The 15,820-nt window shown below is 43.0% G+C and overlaps 1 protein-coding gene across 3 annotated transcripts in view; it reads left to right on the top strand.

The window, feature by feature from the left end:
• The window catches only part of MOV10L1 (Mov10 like RNA helicase 1), a 110,933-nt gene that overhangs the window by 75,178 nt on the left and 19,935 nt on the right, over positions 1-15,820 (top strand). For all 3 annotated transcript variants that reach the window (XM_083182892.1, XM_083182893.1, XM_083182894.1), the window contains 3 exons: positions 2,624-2,796; positions 4,192-4,338; positions 6,835-6,956. In XM_083182892.1, the coding sequence (XP_083039018.1) occupies positions 2,624-2,796; positions 4,192-4,338; positions 6,835-6,956 (442 nt within the window). The remainder of the gene's footprint in view (positions 1-2,623; positions 2,797-4,191; positions 4,339-6,834; positions 6,957-15,820) is intronic.

Below are 15,820 nucleotides of genomic sequence, written 5' to 3'. Positions count from 1 at the left end.
CAGGAGTGTCTCGGGAGAATCGTCTCTCCCTCCAGTGGTGGTTGGATTTGGACAACCTCTTGACGGGCAGGTCTCTGCTGACCAGGTTTTGGGTGGTAGTGACGACCGACATCAGTCTCATCAGCTTGTTTTACTCTGCATCCGAACTACAATTTAAGATATTGGGCAAACAATGTCCAAATATTCCCAATGAACATGCCAACATGGAGATCATTTTGACAAGCATAATACCCAACTTAAGACAACCATGTTGACATTGTGGATGTCGACTAATACATTCAAGCCATGTTGACATTCTGAATTTCAACTTTACCTACCACACTCTCTCTTGGATGTTTCTTCAGGGAGTAAGGTATCCAATGTTTCTCTGTGCAATTGGCAGAGCTCACTTTTACATTCTATTTCACTTTTGGTGTGTATTCAAATTTCTCTAATGATGTTCTCTTTAGCTACAGACAGGGCCGGTGCCACCATTAGGCAGCCTTAGGCGTTTGCCTAGGGCGCCGGCCACTGGAGGGCGGAAATTTGGAGCAGGTCACCCCCCTGGAGCGAGGTGAGTGGCGGCAGCGTCCGCAACAACCCCACTGGACCAGTTCCCCTCCCCACCCCTGGTGGAGTTACGTAGCGGCACTGGCCGCATCACCCCCCACCCCTGTCAACCCCCCGTGGAACGTCACAGCGGATCCCGACACACCCCCCCTGTGTGGAGCGGCCGGCCTGCCGCCGTAATACCCGGACTGCACCACCACCCACACCCACCCCCCGTGTGGAGCACCTAAATACCCGAGACCTGGCGCCGGAGCAGGTGAGCGCCCCCCACCCGCCTGGGGCGCTCCGATGTCTGGCACCGGCCCTGGCTACAGATGCCCCATATCACATAATATAGGATGTTGTGCATAGATTCCCAGTAGCTATGCTAATTTGCAGTCTTTATTCCTATCAAAATAATGGCTTTGCTTGGTGGATCCCTTTCCATTACTACTTTTGTGCAGTTTTTCCTAATATGTAGTGCAGTTTTCAAGGAAGGTTTAGCTATATTAACCATTGGCCTAACCCGTATGGGAGCTGAGCAATAACTATTTTTGTGAATCAAGTCGAAGAAAAATCACTGTGGCTGGCCCAGGCACTGTGTGTGAGAACTCAGGGCGGGTGATGGTAGCACACCTGGTAAAAGCCATGGCCCGGATTCTCACTCTCTGGCCACAGGCAGCACTTAGTCTCTGGGAAGAGAGATGTGCTGGGTTAGAGCCGGGAAAGAGGGGGACGCACGGATAATTGTCCGACACTGGTCACGTGACGTGGTGATGGTGGTGTCTCTGGCTGCCTGGCCGCTGGGTTGTAAACGGCAGTAGTAGTCCTGGCAGAGAGAATGGGCTGATGGTACTGTCAGTCAGCAAGGAGTAAGAGGCCGGATAGTGACTCCCCGCTGGCACCAAGTTTGGAGGGGGCCGGTTTCTGCTGTGGTGACATAGAACTGAGGGGTGCCTTATTCTGTCACAGATACCTCTATACTGTGATTTCCTCTATACTGTGACAGCTAGCACCCTGTTACTGAACCATTACTGCCATTTACCTCCTCTCTACGTAGTATAAAAGAAAGGCCCCGAAGCGTGGATTCTTCGCAGGTATCTTTGTTGTTTTACCAGTAAATATACCTGTGCGAAGTAGGGGAGGGTCCTAGTATAAAATAAACGGTACTTGTTTCCTAGCATGGCGCCCACTAAGCTAATTGCTTAGTGGGCTATTCTGCGTAGGGAAATCGCATCGCATGGGCCATTTTAGTGCCGTGCGATGCGACTTTTTAATGTAATTTTATTCACTGCTCTGTATGCCCCCAGGGGATCGCATCGCATCATGCCTCCCACAAAATAGGGTGTGCGATGGCATTACATTAGCTATACAATAATATGATTGTATGTCATACAAAGAGGTTTTAGGCACCCCCCCCCCACACACACACACACACACTATCCACGCCACTCCGGAGCGTGGCGAGCGCTGCTGAACGTGTCCTCCGACTTTTTCATACCCCCACTATCCACGTCGGCGTGGAGTTGATTTTATATAGTGTGGCGAGCCACCGAGCCTGAAGCGAAATACATGTAAAGTAATCCGCTTCACTCGCCACGCTTTAGGCTCGGTGGCTCGCTGCGTTCGCCATACTATATAAAATCACCTCCACGCCGACGTGGATAGTGGGGGTATGAAAACGTCGTAGGACACGTTCCGCCTCCCCACGCATGGCTCGCTGTGCTCGCCACGCTATGGGGTGCCGTGGATAGTGGGTGGCTGCGTAAAACATCATTGTATGTCATACAATGATATTATTGTATACTTAATGTAATGGCATTGCACACCCTATGCGATTTTGCAGGAGATGCGATGCAATCCCCTGGGGCATACAGAGCAATGAATAAATTACATGAAAAAATCGCATGGCATGGCACTAAAATGGACAATGCGATGCGATTTCACTACGTTAGCATACGTAGAAAATATGGGCGCCGTGCTAGGAAACAAGTACCAAATAAACTCTATGTAAAGGATTTTTTTTCTATTGTTCAATTACATGTAGTCACTTGCTTGTGTTGGTTAAATACACTTACATTTGCTTTTTGTACAGATAAGCGATCCCCAGTGAAGAAAAAGAACCAGTTCTTCAACACCGTTTTAAATGATCATCAGAAGCTGGCTGTGAGAAGGATACTCAGTGGAGAGTGCCGTCCTACTCCATATATTCTGTTTGGGCCTCCAGGGACTGGAAAAACTGTCACGGTCATTGAAACGATTTTGCAGGTGACAATTTCCAATAAGCAATTAGATTTTTTTCTACCCCAATTATGCAAAGTCAGTGGGCAAATCGATTACCACAGATCTCATTAACAACCCCATTGGCATCTCACTGCATATAATATATATTATTCTATTTACTCAGTGAGCAGTATACACTGCATGTAATTTATGTGAGGTTCAGATCATTGTGTATATATTAAATTGTCCTGTTTTGCGTACAAGTTCTGATTGCATTCCTTTATTTTGGATGATAAAAAAGGTAAGTAAATCGGCCTAAACTCATAGCTATGTGCGCCAGCGATTTTAGCGGGGGCGATTCCCCTTGAGTTCCCTGGAATCTAGATCGCTCAAAAAGTGTCAGCGATGTGCTAGCACTGTGCACCAGCGATTGTGCTAAGCGATTTAAGCATGGGAGGTTTCCAGTTAAAAACAAGGGGAAAAAAACATTGCAGACACAGCAGGGTCCTATCCGCCACCACATGTACATATAATAAACATTGCAGGCACAGCGGGGTCCCATCCCCCCACTACATACACATATAGACATGTAATCTCCTCTCCTGCCAAGCCCTGCTGTATCCCACCACATGCATTGGTAGTACAGTGGGGTAAACATGCCAGCCAGCCCCTCTGTTGGTGCACTGTGCATCCCCTCCACATGTACATATAATAAATATTGTGTGTACACACGCTTAAATTTTTCCCTGTTTTTAATTTGATTTTGCTTATAGTGTTTTTAGGACACTTTCGAACTGCATTCAATTCGATGCGCGCTCCCATTTTCACAAAATCGAAAAGAAAAAAATAGACTGTGCAGCCAAGGAAATCTCAAATTTGATCCAGTAAATTGAATGAGTACATTGTGCCTACACTGTGAAATTGAGATCGAATCGAATGCAAAAGTACAGATCTAATGCCAAATTGAATGGGAAGATCTGATGCCAGATCGAATAGAAAATCGAATCTAAAGCAAATTAAAGTGTGTCTATACAGCTTAAGTCAGATTGCCCAGAAAATAGCCCTTTATCGCTACGTGTGTGGGTCCCATAACCCAGGTTTTTTTTTGTTTTTTTTACTATTAAGTTAATGTGTGAAGTGTAGAAGCAGATCTCTCTTGATTTATATATACAAAGGCAGTTGTGGCTTTGTCTTCACCACAATACATTTTTCTTACTTTTTTGAACGATTAAAATCCCTTAAAATTGAGGCAACCAAACTTGGACTATACTGTATATAAAAGCAATTTGTGCAATGGCATTTGGCTTATATGTCTATTTACTTGGTAGTTTGGTATACTTATATTGTGAACTGCGTAAATGTAGATAGGATTCATTAGAATTTAATTAGAGCATGTATTGTGTTCTCATTTGTACCTTCCTTTATTTGTTCTATCTGCAGATTTACTATGCGTTGCCAGATAGTCGCATTTTAGTGTGCGCGCCTTCTAACAGTGCTTCTGATCTTGTGTGTCTCCGTCTTCATGAAAGCGGGCAGATAGAACCTGGAAGCATGGTGAGGGTGAATGCTTCAAGCCGTCAAGAAGAGGTAACGACAATATACTATTAAAACGAAATATTCTGCTTTATTCAATTTTAAATAGTGCTTATACTTATACAGTAGCTTATCTGCCATGTGTTTTTTATAAAGCGCATCATTTTCAGAGTAATAGGGCGGTATTCAATGAGCCTGATTCGCCAGGTTTTTATGGCGAATTTGTGCTGTTTAGCGAATTTCTGTCAAAAATGGTGAATCACCCTATTCAATGACCACATGGCGAATACATTTCTAGGTTTTTTTCACCATGATTCACCGAGTAGCAATCGCTATCTTTTTATGGTGAAGTGGAATGTGAACTTTTAAAATAAAGTGTTTTGTTTTTTACATTTGGTGTCAAAAAATCAGGAATTTTATTCTGAGGAGGGGCATGCTATTTTTATTCATGTGCTGTAAGCACATGAATATATATTTAATTTTAAAAATAATATAATTTTTTTTTATTTATTTTTTACACAGCATCCAGCAGGTGGCGCCAGAGCGGAGCCGCTCATTACATATTCATATATTCACTGCACGATCATTTTGATCGTGTGTAGTGAATATACGCTAGCCTGCTGGCACCCCCGGGGGGGCAGCCTGTGCTGCCTGGCACCCGGGGAGCACACCTAACCCCCCACAAAGGTCTGGGCTAGGCAGAGAGACTACCATCTCTCTGCCTGGCACCGTCCTGAGGCTCCCTGCGGCAATCGCCGCAGGAGCTCATATTCGCCAGTCAGGGGCTCGCTGCCCCTGACTCGTTGAATACCGGAGCCCGCCGGCTCCGGAACGTGGCGAATGTGCAGCGAATCCAAAAAAGGATTCGCTGCACCTTGCAGGTATTCACATTGAATACCGCCCATAGTCTTACCCAGGTCCTTAACATTCTCTAATGCAGATGAGCTATTCCATTGTTTAACAATCTCTGGGACCATTTGTTGTTAGGATTTCTCTATAGCCTTATGTGCCATAAGTCATTTCAAGTTGCATACATTCAGTACCAATCTTCACAGTGTACTATATAGAGAGTAACACCAGCATTACAGTTTTGTCCCATCCACAATTACAAGAAACTTTAGTCATATCTGCATACTGGGGCCTGACTGCTGGCGTTCACACAGGAAAGAATGGGTCACACAATCTGAGGAATTGGGTGGTTATTCCTGTAACTGGATGACTAAGCAGATGTGGGGCATGTCACTGTCTAAAGGCGCACAGCCACTTACTCAGGAAGCCAGAGTCAGACAGAAATTGACCCATCATAGCGCTGGTTGCATGAATGAAATTGCACAGACGCAAGATTCCGCAAGTGGGCGTCTCCGTATTATATCAGCATAAGATTCCGATACAGCTGTGGTTAAAAGATGCATCCGTATGCTGCTCAGAATCAGGCCCTAAGTGTGTAGTCGGGATCCAATCCGAATGTCAACATGTTTTAAAATGTAAAAAAATAGCATGTTAATGTAAACTTATTGTTCAGAATATCAAAATTCACTGCACAGGCCACCCTAAATTTCAACAGATTTTACCAAACCTGAGCAATCCAGTTTCTGCTGTGTTGTATAAAAAAAAGCATGTTAATCTGTGGAATGCAAGGGCCTGATTCAGGCCTTTTAGCAAGGCTGCAATTTTTCAGATGGACAAAACCATGCTGCACTGCAGGTGGGGCAGATGTAACATGTGCAGGGAGAGTTAGATTTGGGTGGGCAGCGTTCAAACTGACATCTGAATTGCAGTGTGATGGGGCATACAAACGGGACAATTAAAGCCCCATTTTTAAGTATTCTGACTAAATCGATTAGAAAGGAAGCAAGGATCGCTCCGAGTTTATGGCTCCTGGTGATAGCATGTGTGGGGTCGTGCAACGCTATCGCCTGACTAGATTTATACTGCATGCAGTATAAATCTAGTCATCACCAGTGTTCTCTCCAGAGAACACTGGCTGTGACCGATCGTTCAGCACATATACACAAATACACTGGTGCACTGCTCGTTGCTGAGCAATCTGTGCTTAACAGATCGCCCTTTGTGTACAGAAACAAAATAACTACCCCAAATCTCTAGGTGGCTATACACCACTGCAACCTTTTTCCCCTGCTGCTGGGAGGGAGTCCGAGTTTAAGGTCGGACGTGCAGACTCTGATCCCCTGTGCAAGGGACATCGGATCAAATGCAGTGTCAAACGCATGCAATTTCACCAAATTTTTTTTTAGTCCGATCCATTGGAATCGGGTGAAATTGGCTCAAAACGTGTATGTACGGGAGCCTCAACTCTACATTTCCCTCACCCCCAGTGCAGCACGGTTTTGTCAATCTGATCGATTGTTATTTTCTCCCATACATTTCCAGATTTTTGTTCCCACCAGACAGATTGGACAAATAAATCTTTGTGTGTGGGTCCTTGAAGACTGGACTTGAAATCACTGCTGTACTGTATATGGATTCAGTAGATCTTTGAATTCAGAGAGAGTGCATTTTAATGTTATTTATTTTCTCTTACATTCATAGTCAATACATGACTTGGTCAAGCCATATTGTGGACTTGGAGAAGATATTCATAAGGCTTCTCGCTTTCGAATTATAATTTCCACTTGCAGTAGTGCTGGAATGTTTTATCAGATTGGATTAAGGTTTGTTAAATGTTGATCTAACTACTAATAGTGGAATGTTATTGACAAGCAAAGTAGCTATGTGAGAGTGCAAATGGGGCCTTTATCTAACCTAGCAGTGTCACCTGGTTGTACTCTTCAACAGTCTGTAAAGACAGTGTAAAGACAGTGGGTATTATAGCCTTCAGCTTTCTCGTGACCATAGCAACAAACTGTTTTAAGTGGTTGAAATTGCTGTGAAGGTGGAAGCAGCAGCCATTTCACTATCAAACCACTTCACCTTCATGTGCTGAGGAAAGAGCAGCAGGCATCTCCCCATCAGACCACTTTACCTTCATGTGCTGTGGAAAGAGCAGCAGGCGTCTCACCATCAGAACACTACACCTTCATGTGCTGAGGAGAGAGCAGCAGGCATCTCACCATCAGACCACTTTACCTTCATGTGCTGTGGAAAGAGCAGCAGGCGTCTCCCCATCAGAACACTGCACCTTCATGTGCTGAGGAGAGAGCAGCAGGCGTCTCACCATCAGAACACTGCACCTTCATTAGCTAAAACTATTTTTAATTGTGATTTAATTCAATATAAACCCCATCATTTCATTGAATGACTTTTCATTCAGATTAAAGTCCCCAAGAACAGCTTTCTGAAATTGGAGAAACCATGCTGCAAACAAGTTTCATGGTATCCGGGACTGCATACAGTTGCTTGGAGACTATAATAATGATCAGATTAGGGAAGGAAAGGCAGGAAACAGAATAATACTCTCGTACAGTATGTCCCATCTTTCTTTTTAAAATTACTATACCCAATGCAACAGTCTCTTAATCCAGTATAGGTATTACTATAGTAGATGGACATGGCTAGATGGACTGTTTTATTTTATCCCATGCCATTGTCTGTATAATTGAAAAAAGTGTAGATCTGAGGGAATACAGTAGTTATACAGATATAGAATACATTCAAACAAAAGTACATCTGGTAACCCTGCGAATGAAGTAAGAGAAAAGGCAATACTTCAGAGAGTTTGCAAATAAGTAAAAGGGTCTGTATAGTGAAAATTTCAGATAGAAAAGTATTTGCATCATGGTGGTCATACTTTTGTAGCTGCATTTCCACAGAAGCCTAAACCATCTTCAGGAACACAGCCCCACTAATCTTGAAGATTGGGGTATAATGTATCATCATCCACCAGGGCAGGCCTGGCCAAACTGTGGCTCTCCAGCTGCTGTCAAACTACAAGTACCAGTATGCCCTGCCACAGTGGCAGCACCACAACTCCATGTAGTTTCTCATTAGGAAGCCTGACCTTGCTTGTGCTTCAGATTGCTCTGATCCCTTTTAAAAGGCAGCCAGTCCTACTAGATCCTGATGATTATACTTACTGCTGGTCCGTATTCCACCCTGTGCGCATTCTGTGGATACTCTCTACCCATCTGCCAGATTCCCTGCCTTAACTCAGATCCCTGCTTGAATCCCTGCCATGCCCTTTTTCCATGTATTATCCTGCCTGCCTCCCTAGTGTTCCTTCACACTCAGCTTGCAAGTGGTTGTCATCTGCACTGTGCTATATTTCCCCTCCCAGTGCCCTCTCTCTGCTGCTGAGATCCAGACCTGCTCTTATTCATAGCTGTGTGTTCCAGTTCATTCCTCTACTCTCCAGTGGCCTCTATTGTAAGCCCCTACTGCCAGTGGTTTTAAGTTCTGACAGCCACCCAAGTGTCCGTGTTCGAGTCTAGCACTAACGGACCAGTGGGTGGCTGTTATAGGAAGAAGACCCTCCCCAGAGCTCTAGGGCTCTTACATGATTGTATTGGATTTACTAGCATAACTAGCCAATAGAATGTCACTGTAACTACAGTACATAAAGATTTCTGTATGGATCCAACTCTGCAAAATGAAGCTCAAGTCTTGGCTGGTTAGATCCAGAGTCAGATTTAAAGATTGCAGGATCTAACTCTACAAGATAAACCTTCTGGGTCATTTCCCGGGCATAGGAAGCCTTTTCTTTTTTTTTTTTTTCAAAGAGAGCTGCAAATTATATTTCAAACTCGGACTTCAATCTGGGTTCAAGACTTGGCATGTGGTGATTGTCCTCTCTCCTGCAAGGAGACCCTCAGAATTGGTACTTTTGGATTAAACATGAAAACAAAAAAGAAGAAAGAAACTCTGGTGGGGTGCACTCTTATTGACCCAATCATAAAGTTGTTCAAAAGATACACTATAAATTTTAATAAAGAATTTTTTATTGTGTGTTTTTTTATTATTGCTGAGTGTTTAACCAAAATAACTAAATATTATTAGAACAAAAGAAATTTAGAGAAAAATATTTTTTTTTTTTAGGATTTTTTCAATTAATCATTAATTAATTTGTTACTAATCAAAAAACACTAAATTTGTCCTGGCGATTTTTTTGAGTTCTTATCAGGATTTTATTATGCGTAAGTATACACTGAGAAAGCTGATCATCATATATCCTTATTGCCTTTATCCAGAAGGCAGTCTCAGTTTAGTCTCAATTTAATATTGAGATAAGGATTGTAATCATAGATCAGCATAACTCATAATTCTAAAGAGAAAAAACATAATAGTAACTTTTAAATACGCATAAAAAATATTCACTTATTGTGCAGTGTATCTTAATTTCAATAATTTTAGATTTTAAATTTTTTATTATTCTAAATTATTGAAATTAAGATACACTGCACAATAAGTGAATATTTTTTATGCGTATTTAAAAGTTACTATTATGTTTTTTCTCTTTAGAATTATGAGTTATGCTGATCTATGATTACAATCCTTATCTCAATATTAAATTGAGACTAAACTGAGACTGCCTTCTGGATAAAGGCAATAAGGATATATGATGATCAGCTTTCTCAGTGTATACTTACGCATAATAAAATCCTGATAAGAACTCAAAAAAATCGCCAGGACAAATTTAGTGTTTTTTGATTAGTAACAAATTAATTAATGATTAATTGAAAAAATCCTAAAAAAAATATTTTTCTCTAATTTCTTTTGTTCTAATAATATTTAGTTATTTTGGTTAAACACTCAGCAATAATAAAAAAAACACACAATAAAAAATTCTTTATTAAAATTTATAGTGTATCTTTTGAACAACTTTATGATTGGGTCAATAAGAGTGCACCCCACCCGAGTTTCTTTCTTCTTTTTTGTTTTCATGTTAAACTTCCAATAAACTCGGGGGTGCACCGCTGACCATTGCATCTACCAGGCTCTAAGTTACAAAACAGCAGCTTGTTTGCAATGCTAATCGTGGAGGGTATTCCCTAAATCACAGTCAGTTATATTCCCAATCAACTATCCGCTTCCAATACTTTAAAATTAATTAACCCCATCTAGTGCAGATTTCCCTCACCAACCCTCTTTTCTAGTGATTACTTTTGGATTAAAGTCAGAAATTTTTTACAGTGCTAGGAGTGTTATGATGATCTAGCTAGGGCCACATCAGCAGAGGCTCATCTACGCTATCTAAAACAGGGGCAGACCTCCGCTGAAGTTTATTATACAGCATTTAACTGTTGGGCCAGCTATAGCGGCTGGAATAATCCTGCTTTATGGAGCCAGTTACACTAACTGTATCATCCCGCTTTATGAAGCCAGTTACATTTGGGTGTCATCAAACAGATAAAGGATTTCTTCATTCAATATCCTGCTCCAGAGTCTTTAGATAGCCTTATGCAACTGGCTATCAAACTTGATTGACGATTCAGGAAGCGAAGAGTGGAATGGTAGTTGCTCCCTCCCATAGGTGGCAGCTTCTGAGCCCGTAGAAGATCCGGTAAAGACGATGTAGTTTGAGGCGTTTCACCTGTTGGCTGAGGAGCAAGAAAGGTACTTTTGGACTGTCTCGATTTGTAACTACATCTTGCCAACTGTTGTCCTCAGAAGATGGGAAAAAGAAATGCCTAAGTGACAGCTTAGAGGTTCACATAGATCTATCTTCAATCTCTCTAAGCAATTCTGTAATAATCCTTGTGCAATTTGTTGACTGTGGAAAGGATCCCCTGCAGAGAGTTTGAAGTCTCCGGTAATATCTGCAGTGTTGACTGAAGTCCACTTCTGAACAGGCAAGTGACTCTTCAGTACCCATCTCTCGATTTTAAATATTGGGGCTTTAAATTTTAAGTCAATCTCTTTCTACCTGGTTCATTGTCCTATGTACCAAATTATTTTAGAATTTACATGGCTTCGATCTCAGTCATTGGGATTCAGACTTTTTTGCTAGTTGCCTCTTCTTGCTTGTCTGTATCACAGAGCCTACACCGGAGGGACTGCCACCTCGTTATCATGCATTTGTTGATGTATTCCAGTGATTTTCAACCTTTTGAAAATGAAAAGATTGCGGCACACTGGACAAGACTTGAAAATTGCCAAGGCACACCAACAGTTTTTAATCAAATATAAGACCAGTAATAACAAATATTGACATCTATTTAATATATGTTGAGATCTGTTATTTATTTCCTTTAATAGTAGAAACAAATAGGTTTTATTTACATAAAAATATCAGTGGGGAAACCTGTGCTTGTTGATGTCTCATGATGTCTCTTGTCAGTGGACGGATGGTTGACCAGCATACCCTCAAGTCCTCCTGTGATGATTGAAGCTGTGACCTTTTCTTACACTTCATGGTGTTCATAGCAGAAAATGCAGCCTCACACAGATACGATGTGGAGAAAGGAAGTAGTGCTTCAATCACCTTTTTTGTGACAATGGGGTATTCTTGTCGAAGAGACAACCAGAATGAGGCCATATCTGTTGATGAGTGCTTTCATTTCAGCCCTCTGTCATTCCTTATTTCTGCCAGCTCATCTTCTTCTGCAACACTTAGTTCAGTTGATGCATATGCACTTGGCACAAATGGATCTTTACCCAGTCCATGGAAGAAATATCAAGTGATGGGAAATACTAGCAGTAACAAACTTTGTAGAATTAAGTTGATAAAAAATTTCTCAAGTCTGCAACTTTTTGTCAGCTGAAACATCTCAACAATGTAAATTTTTCCTTGAAAGTGGTAATTTTGTCAGTACAAGTAAGAATATTTTCATTCTTACCCTGCATACTGTACTTTTGTTAAGTGTATTCAAGACTTGGCAAATATCATCTAGGAAAGCAACTTTATTGCACCAGGACTCATCACTAATACCCCTTTTACACCAAGGAATAACCCAAGTTGGACCCAGGTCGGCGTTGGTGTAAAAGGGGTCAACCCAGGTCGAGTAACACTGGTCTCCTACCCAGGTCCTGACCTGGGTAGAACACTGGTTGGACCTGGGTCATGGGCAGTGTAAATGGTCCCAACCCAGGTTGGGACATCTGGGTAGTGCTGAAAGGATACCAGAAGTGCTGGACGCCTTTCCACAGTGTGCTGCAGTGGCAAAAGACAGCAGCCAGGAAGGATAGGGGCAGTGCACACATAAATCATAATTGGATGCATTATCATTTATATTATTATTATTATTATTATTATATTATTTTTTTTTTTTTGGGGGGGGGGGGGGGAGCACATGGGAGATTCAGTCTGCTGCTGCAGGGGAAGGGGCTGGGGAGAGCACATGGGTGATGCTGCACTTTTATACCGCTATGTAGGCTTGAGCAGTGAATAAAACTTTTTGAAAAATATTTTACTAAATAAACAAACCAACATTTTTCAATGCTAACTTGTCATGTCTTTTAATTTTTATTTTAAATCATTGAGGGAAAGTTGGATGGCAGTTTATCCTAAAACTGACATTTTTTATGCCATCCAAAGGGGAAAACAGTGCTGACCCAGGTTCAGTGTAAACGGCGCAGACCTGGGTCCGACCTGGGTCACAGTGCTGTGTAAATGGGGTATGAGCTGGGTCCAACCCTGGAAACTCCCATGTTCAAAGACCAGGGTCCGACCAGGGTTTTTGGTGTAAAAGGGGTATAAGCCGGTCAGCCATCTCAGGATTTTCAGAAGAAAGAAAAAACAATGAGCTCTTATCTAAATTCATAGAATCTTGAAAGCACCAGCCCTCAAGATAGTAGGAGTTGTGTGTTAGCAGCATCCACGACAGAACACAACCTTGATTTTATTGGCCTACTCTTGATGTAATTTACCATTTTTATTGTTTAGTCCAGTACTTTTTGCAGCTCAGGTACTACAGATTTTGAAATGAGAGCCTCTCTGTGAAGGTAACGATGTGTAAAAACAATGGCAGGGTTCTTTTGCTTGGCTAATGCAACAAATCCTTACACTCTTCCCGACATGCTTGATTCCCAAGACAAATTGTGAGAAGTGAAATAAGTGTTGACAACATCAAAAATGTCTTGTCCTTTTTGTTGTTTCCGGAAGAATTTGGCAAAATAAAAATTGTTCAATGAATTATTCATTACAAACAAACCTGCTGAATGCTAGGAGTTGGGCTTTTTCAGTGATGTCAGTTGACTCATCCAGTAGAATGCAAAGACATTGGCTTCTTTAATCATTTGGTGATGACCTGTGACTTAACATCTTCAGACATGTCTAGTATTCGCCAACTAATAGTGTTATCAGACAGAGGGATTTTCAAAATCTCTTGTTCCTATTTCTTACCAAACATGATATTTACAATATTACAGCATGCTGGTAAAATTATTGTCTCTGCAAATGTGATTTCATCATCTTTGCCACAATTTCAGCAACGGCATAGCTTGCTTCTTGAGCTTTGTCAGAAACTGTTGTCATTTTGACCCACTGTTTAGCCTGGCGTTTTTTTTCAGCTAGAAGTCTCTTAAAATATTCTAATGGCTTCTTGCACAAATGTGAGTGCTTTGTGTAAAGGTGTCTCTTCAGCTTACTTGGAACCATGGCTTGGTTTGCCCGTTTCTCACCACATACAAGGCATTTAGGACGTGGCTGCTCTTTTCCAGTTGAAATTAATCCAAAGGACAAATACGCATTTAGGACGTGGCTGCTCTTCTCCAGATGAAATTAATCCAAAGGACAAATACAGTAATCTTCTTTATACTGGCGCACAATGGCTTTAGCACCAGAACTATGGCCAGCAACACTTGATTCATTGTCATCATTTGATGCTAATGCATGTTTCCTAGTTAGAAACTTTTCCATGTTTCATAGACTCTGGGAAAAAAAAACAAGTCAGAATTGATATTCCTCAAAAACACACTTACTCCCACATAAAAAAACACTGATCCCTACCTGTCAGTGTCTCAGCGATGAAAGATTCTGCAGCCTCAGTCACGCTGGAGTGGCAAGAAGAGCCTCGTCACACACTGGAGTCGCAAAAAGAGCCTTGGTCACACGCTGGAGTGGCAAGATGAATCTCGGTCACACACTGCAATAGCACAGAAAAAAAAACCCACAGACATCCACAGAAAAATAAACAAACACTTGACCCATAGAAAAAACCACTGGTCCCTACCTGTCAGTGTCTCAACGATGAATGATTCTGCAGCCTCAGTCACCCTGGTGTGGCAAGAAGAGCCTTGGTCACACGCTTGCGTGGCAAGAAGAGCCTTGGTCACACGCTGGCGTGGCAAGAAGAGCCTTGGTCACACGCTGGCGTGGCAAGAAGAGCCTTGGTCACACACTGGCGTGGCAAGAAGAGCCTTGGTCACACGCTGGCGTGGCAAGAAGAGCCTTGGTCACACGCTGGCGTGCCACAGTGTAATTATGCTCACATGTCCCCACAGCGTAATTATGCTCACATGTCTCCACAGCGAATTTATACACACATGTCCTGATTGTAATTACACATATCTGCCCCACAGCATAATTATAGACACATGTCCCCATTGTAATTACGCATACCTGCCCCCACAGTGTAATTATACACACATGTCCCCATTGTAATTACGCATACCTGCCCCTACAGTGTAATTATACACACATGTCCCCATTGTAATTACACACACTTGCCCCCACAGCGTAATTATCCCTCATTGTAATTCCACACACCTGCCCCCCCCCTTAGTTTTTCCACACAGCTGCCCCCCCTTAGTTTTTCCACACACCAGCCCCCCTTAGTTATTCCACACACCTGCCCCCCCCAGTTATTCCACACACCTGCCGCCCCCCCCCCCCCCAGTTTTTCCACACAGCTGCCCCACCGTAGTTTTTCCACACAGCTGCCCCCCCTTAGTTATTCCACACCCCCCCCCCCCCCAGTTTTTCCACACGCCTGCCCCCCCCCCCCGTTTTCCCACACAGATGCCCCACCGTAGTTTTTCCACACAGCTGCCCCACCGTAGTTTTTCCACACAGCTGCCCCACCGTAGTTTTTCCACACAGCTGCCCCACCGTAGTTTTTCCACACAGCTGCCCCACCGTAGTTTTTCCACACAGCTGCCCCACCGTAGTTTTTCCACACAGCTGCCCCACCGTAGTTTTTCCACACAGCTGCCCCACCGTAGTTTTTCCACACAGCTGCCCCACCGTAGTTTTTCCACACAGCTGCCCCACCGTAGTTTTTCCACACAGCTGCCCCACCGTAGTTTTTCCACACAGCTGCCCCACCTTAGTTTTTCCACACAGCTGCCCCACCTTAGTTTTTCCACACAGCTGCCCCACCTTAGTTTTTCCACACACCTGCCCGCCCCCCTTAGTTATTCCACACACCTGCCCATCCCCCTTAGTTATTCCACACACCTGCCCCCCCCCTTAGTTTTTCCACATGCCTGCCCCCCCTTAGTTATTCCACACACCTGCCCCCCCTTAGTTATTCCACACACCTGCCCCCCCCTTAGTTATTCCACACACCTGCCCCCCCCTTAGTTTTTCCACATGCCTGTCCCCCCTTAGTTTTTCCACACGCCTGTCCCTCCTTTGTTTCTCCACACGCCTGCCCCCCCTTAGTTATTCCACACACCTGCCCCCCCCCCCTTAGTTATT

This window comes from Crinia signifera, chromosome 4 (genome assembly GCF_055691185.1).
Source record: "Crinia signifera chromosome 4, ASM5569118v1, whole genome shotgun sequence".
Taxonomy (NCBI): domain Eukaryota; kingdom Metazoa; phylum Chordata; class Amphibia; order Anura; family Myobatrachidae; genus Crinia; species Crinia signifera.
Note: the sequence above shows the minus strand (reverse complement) of the source record. Positions and strands in the feature narration are given on the sequence as shown.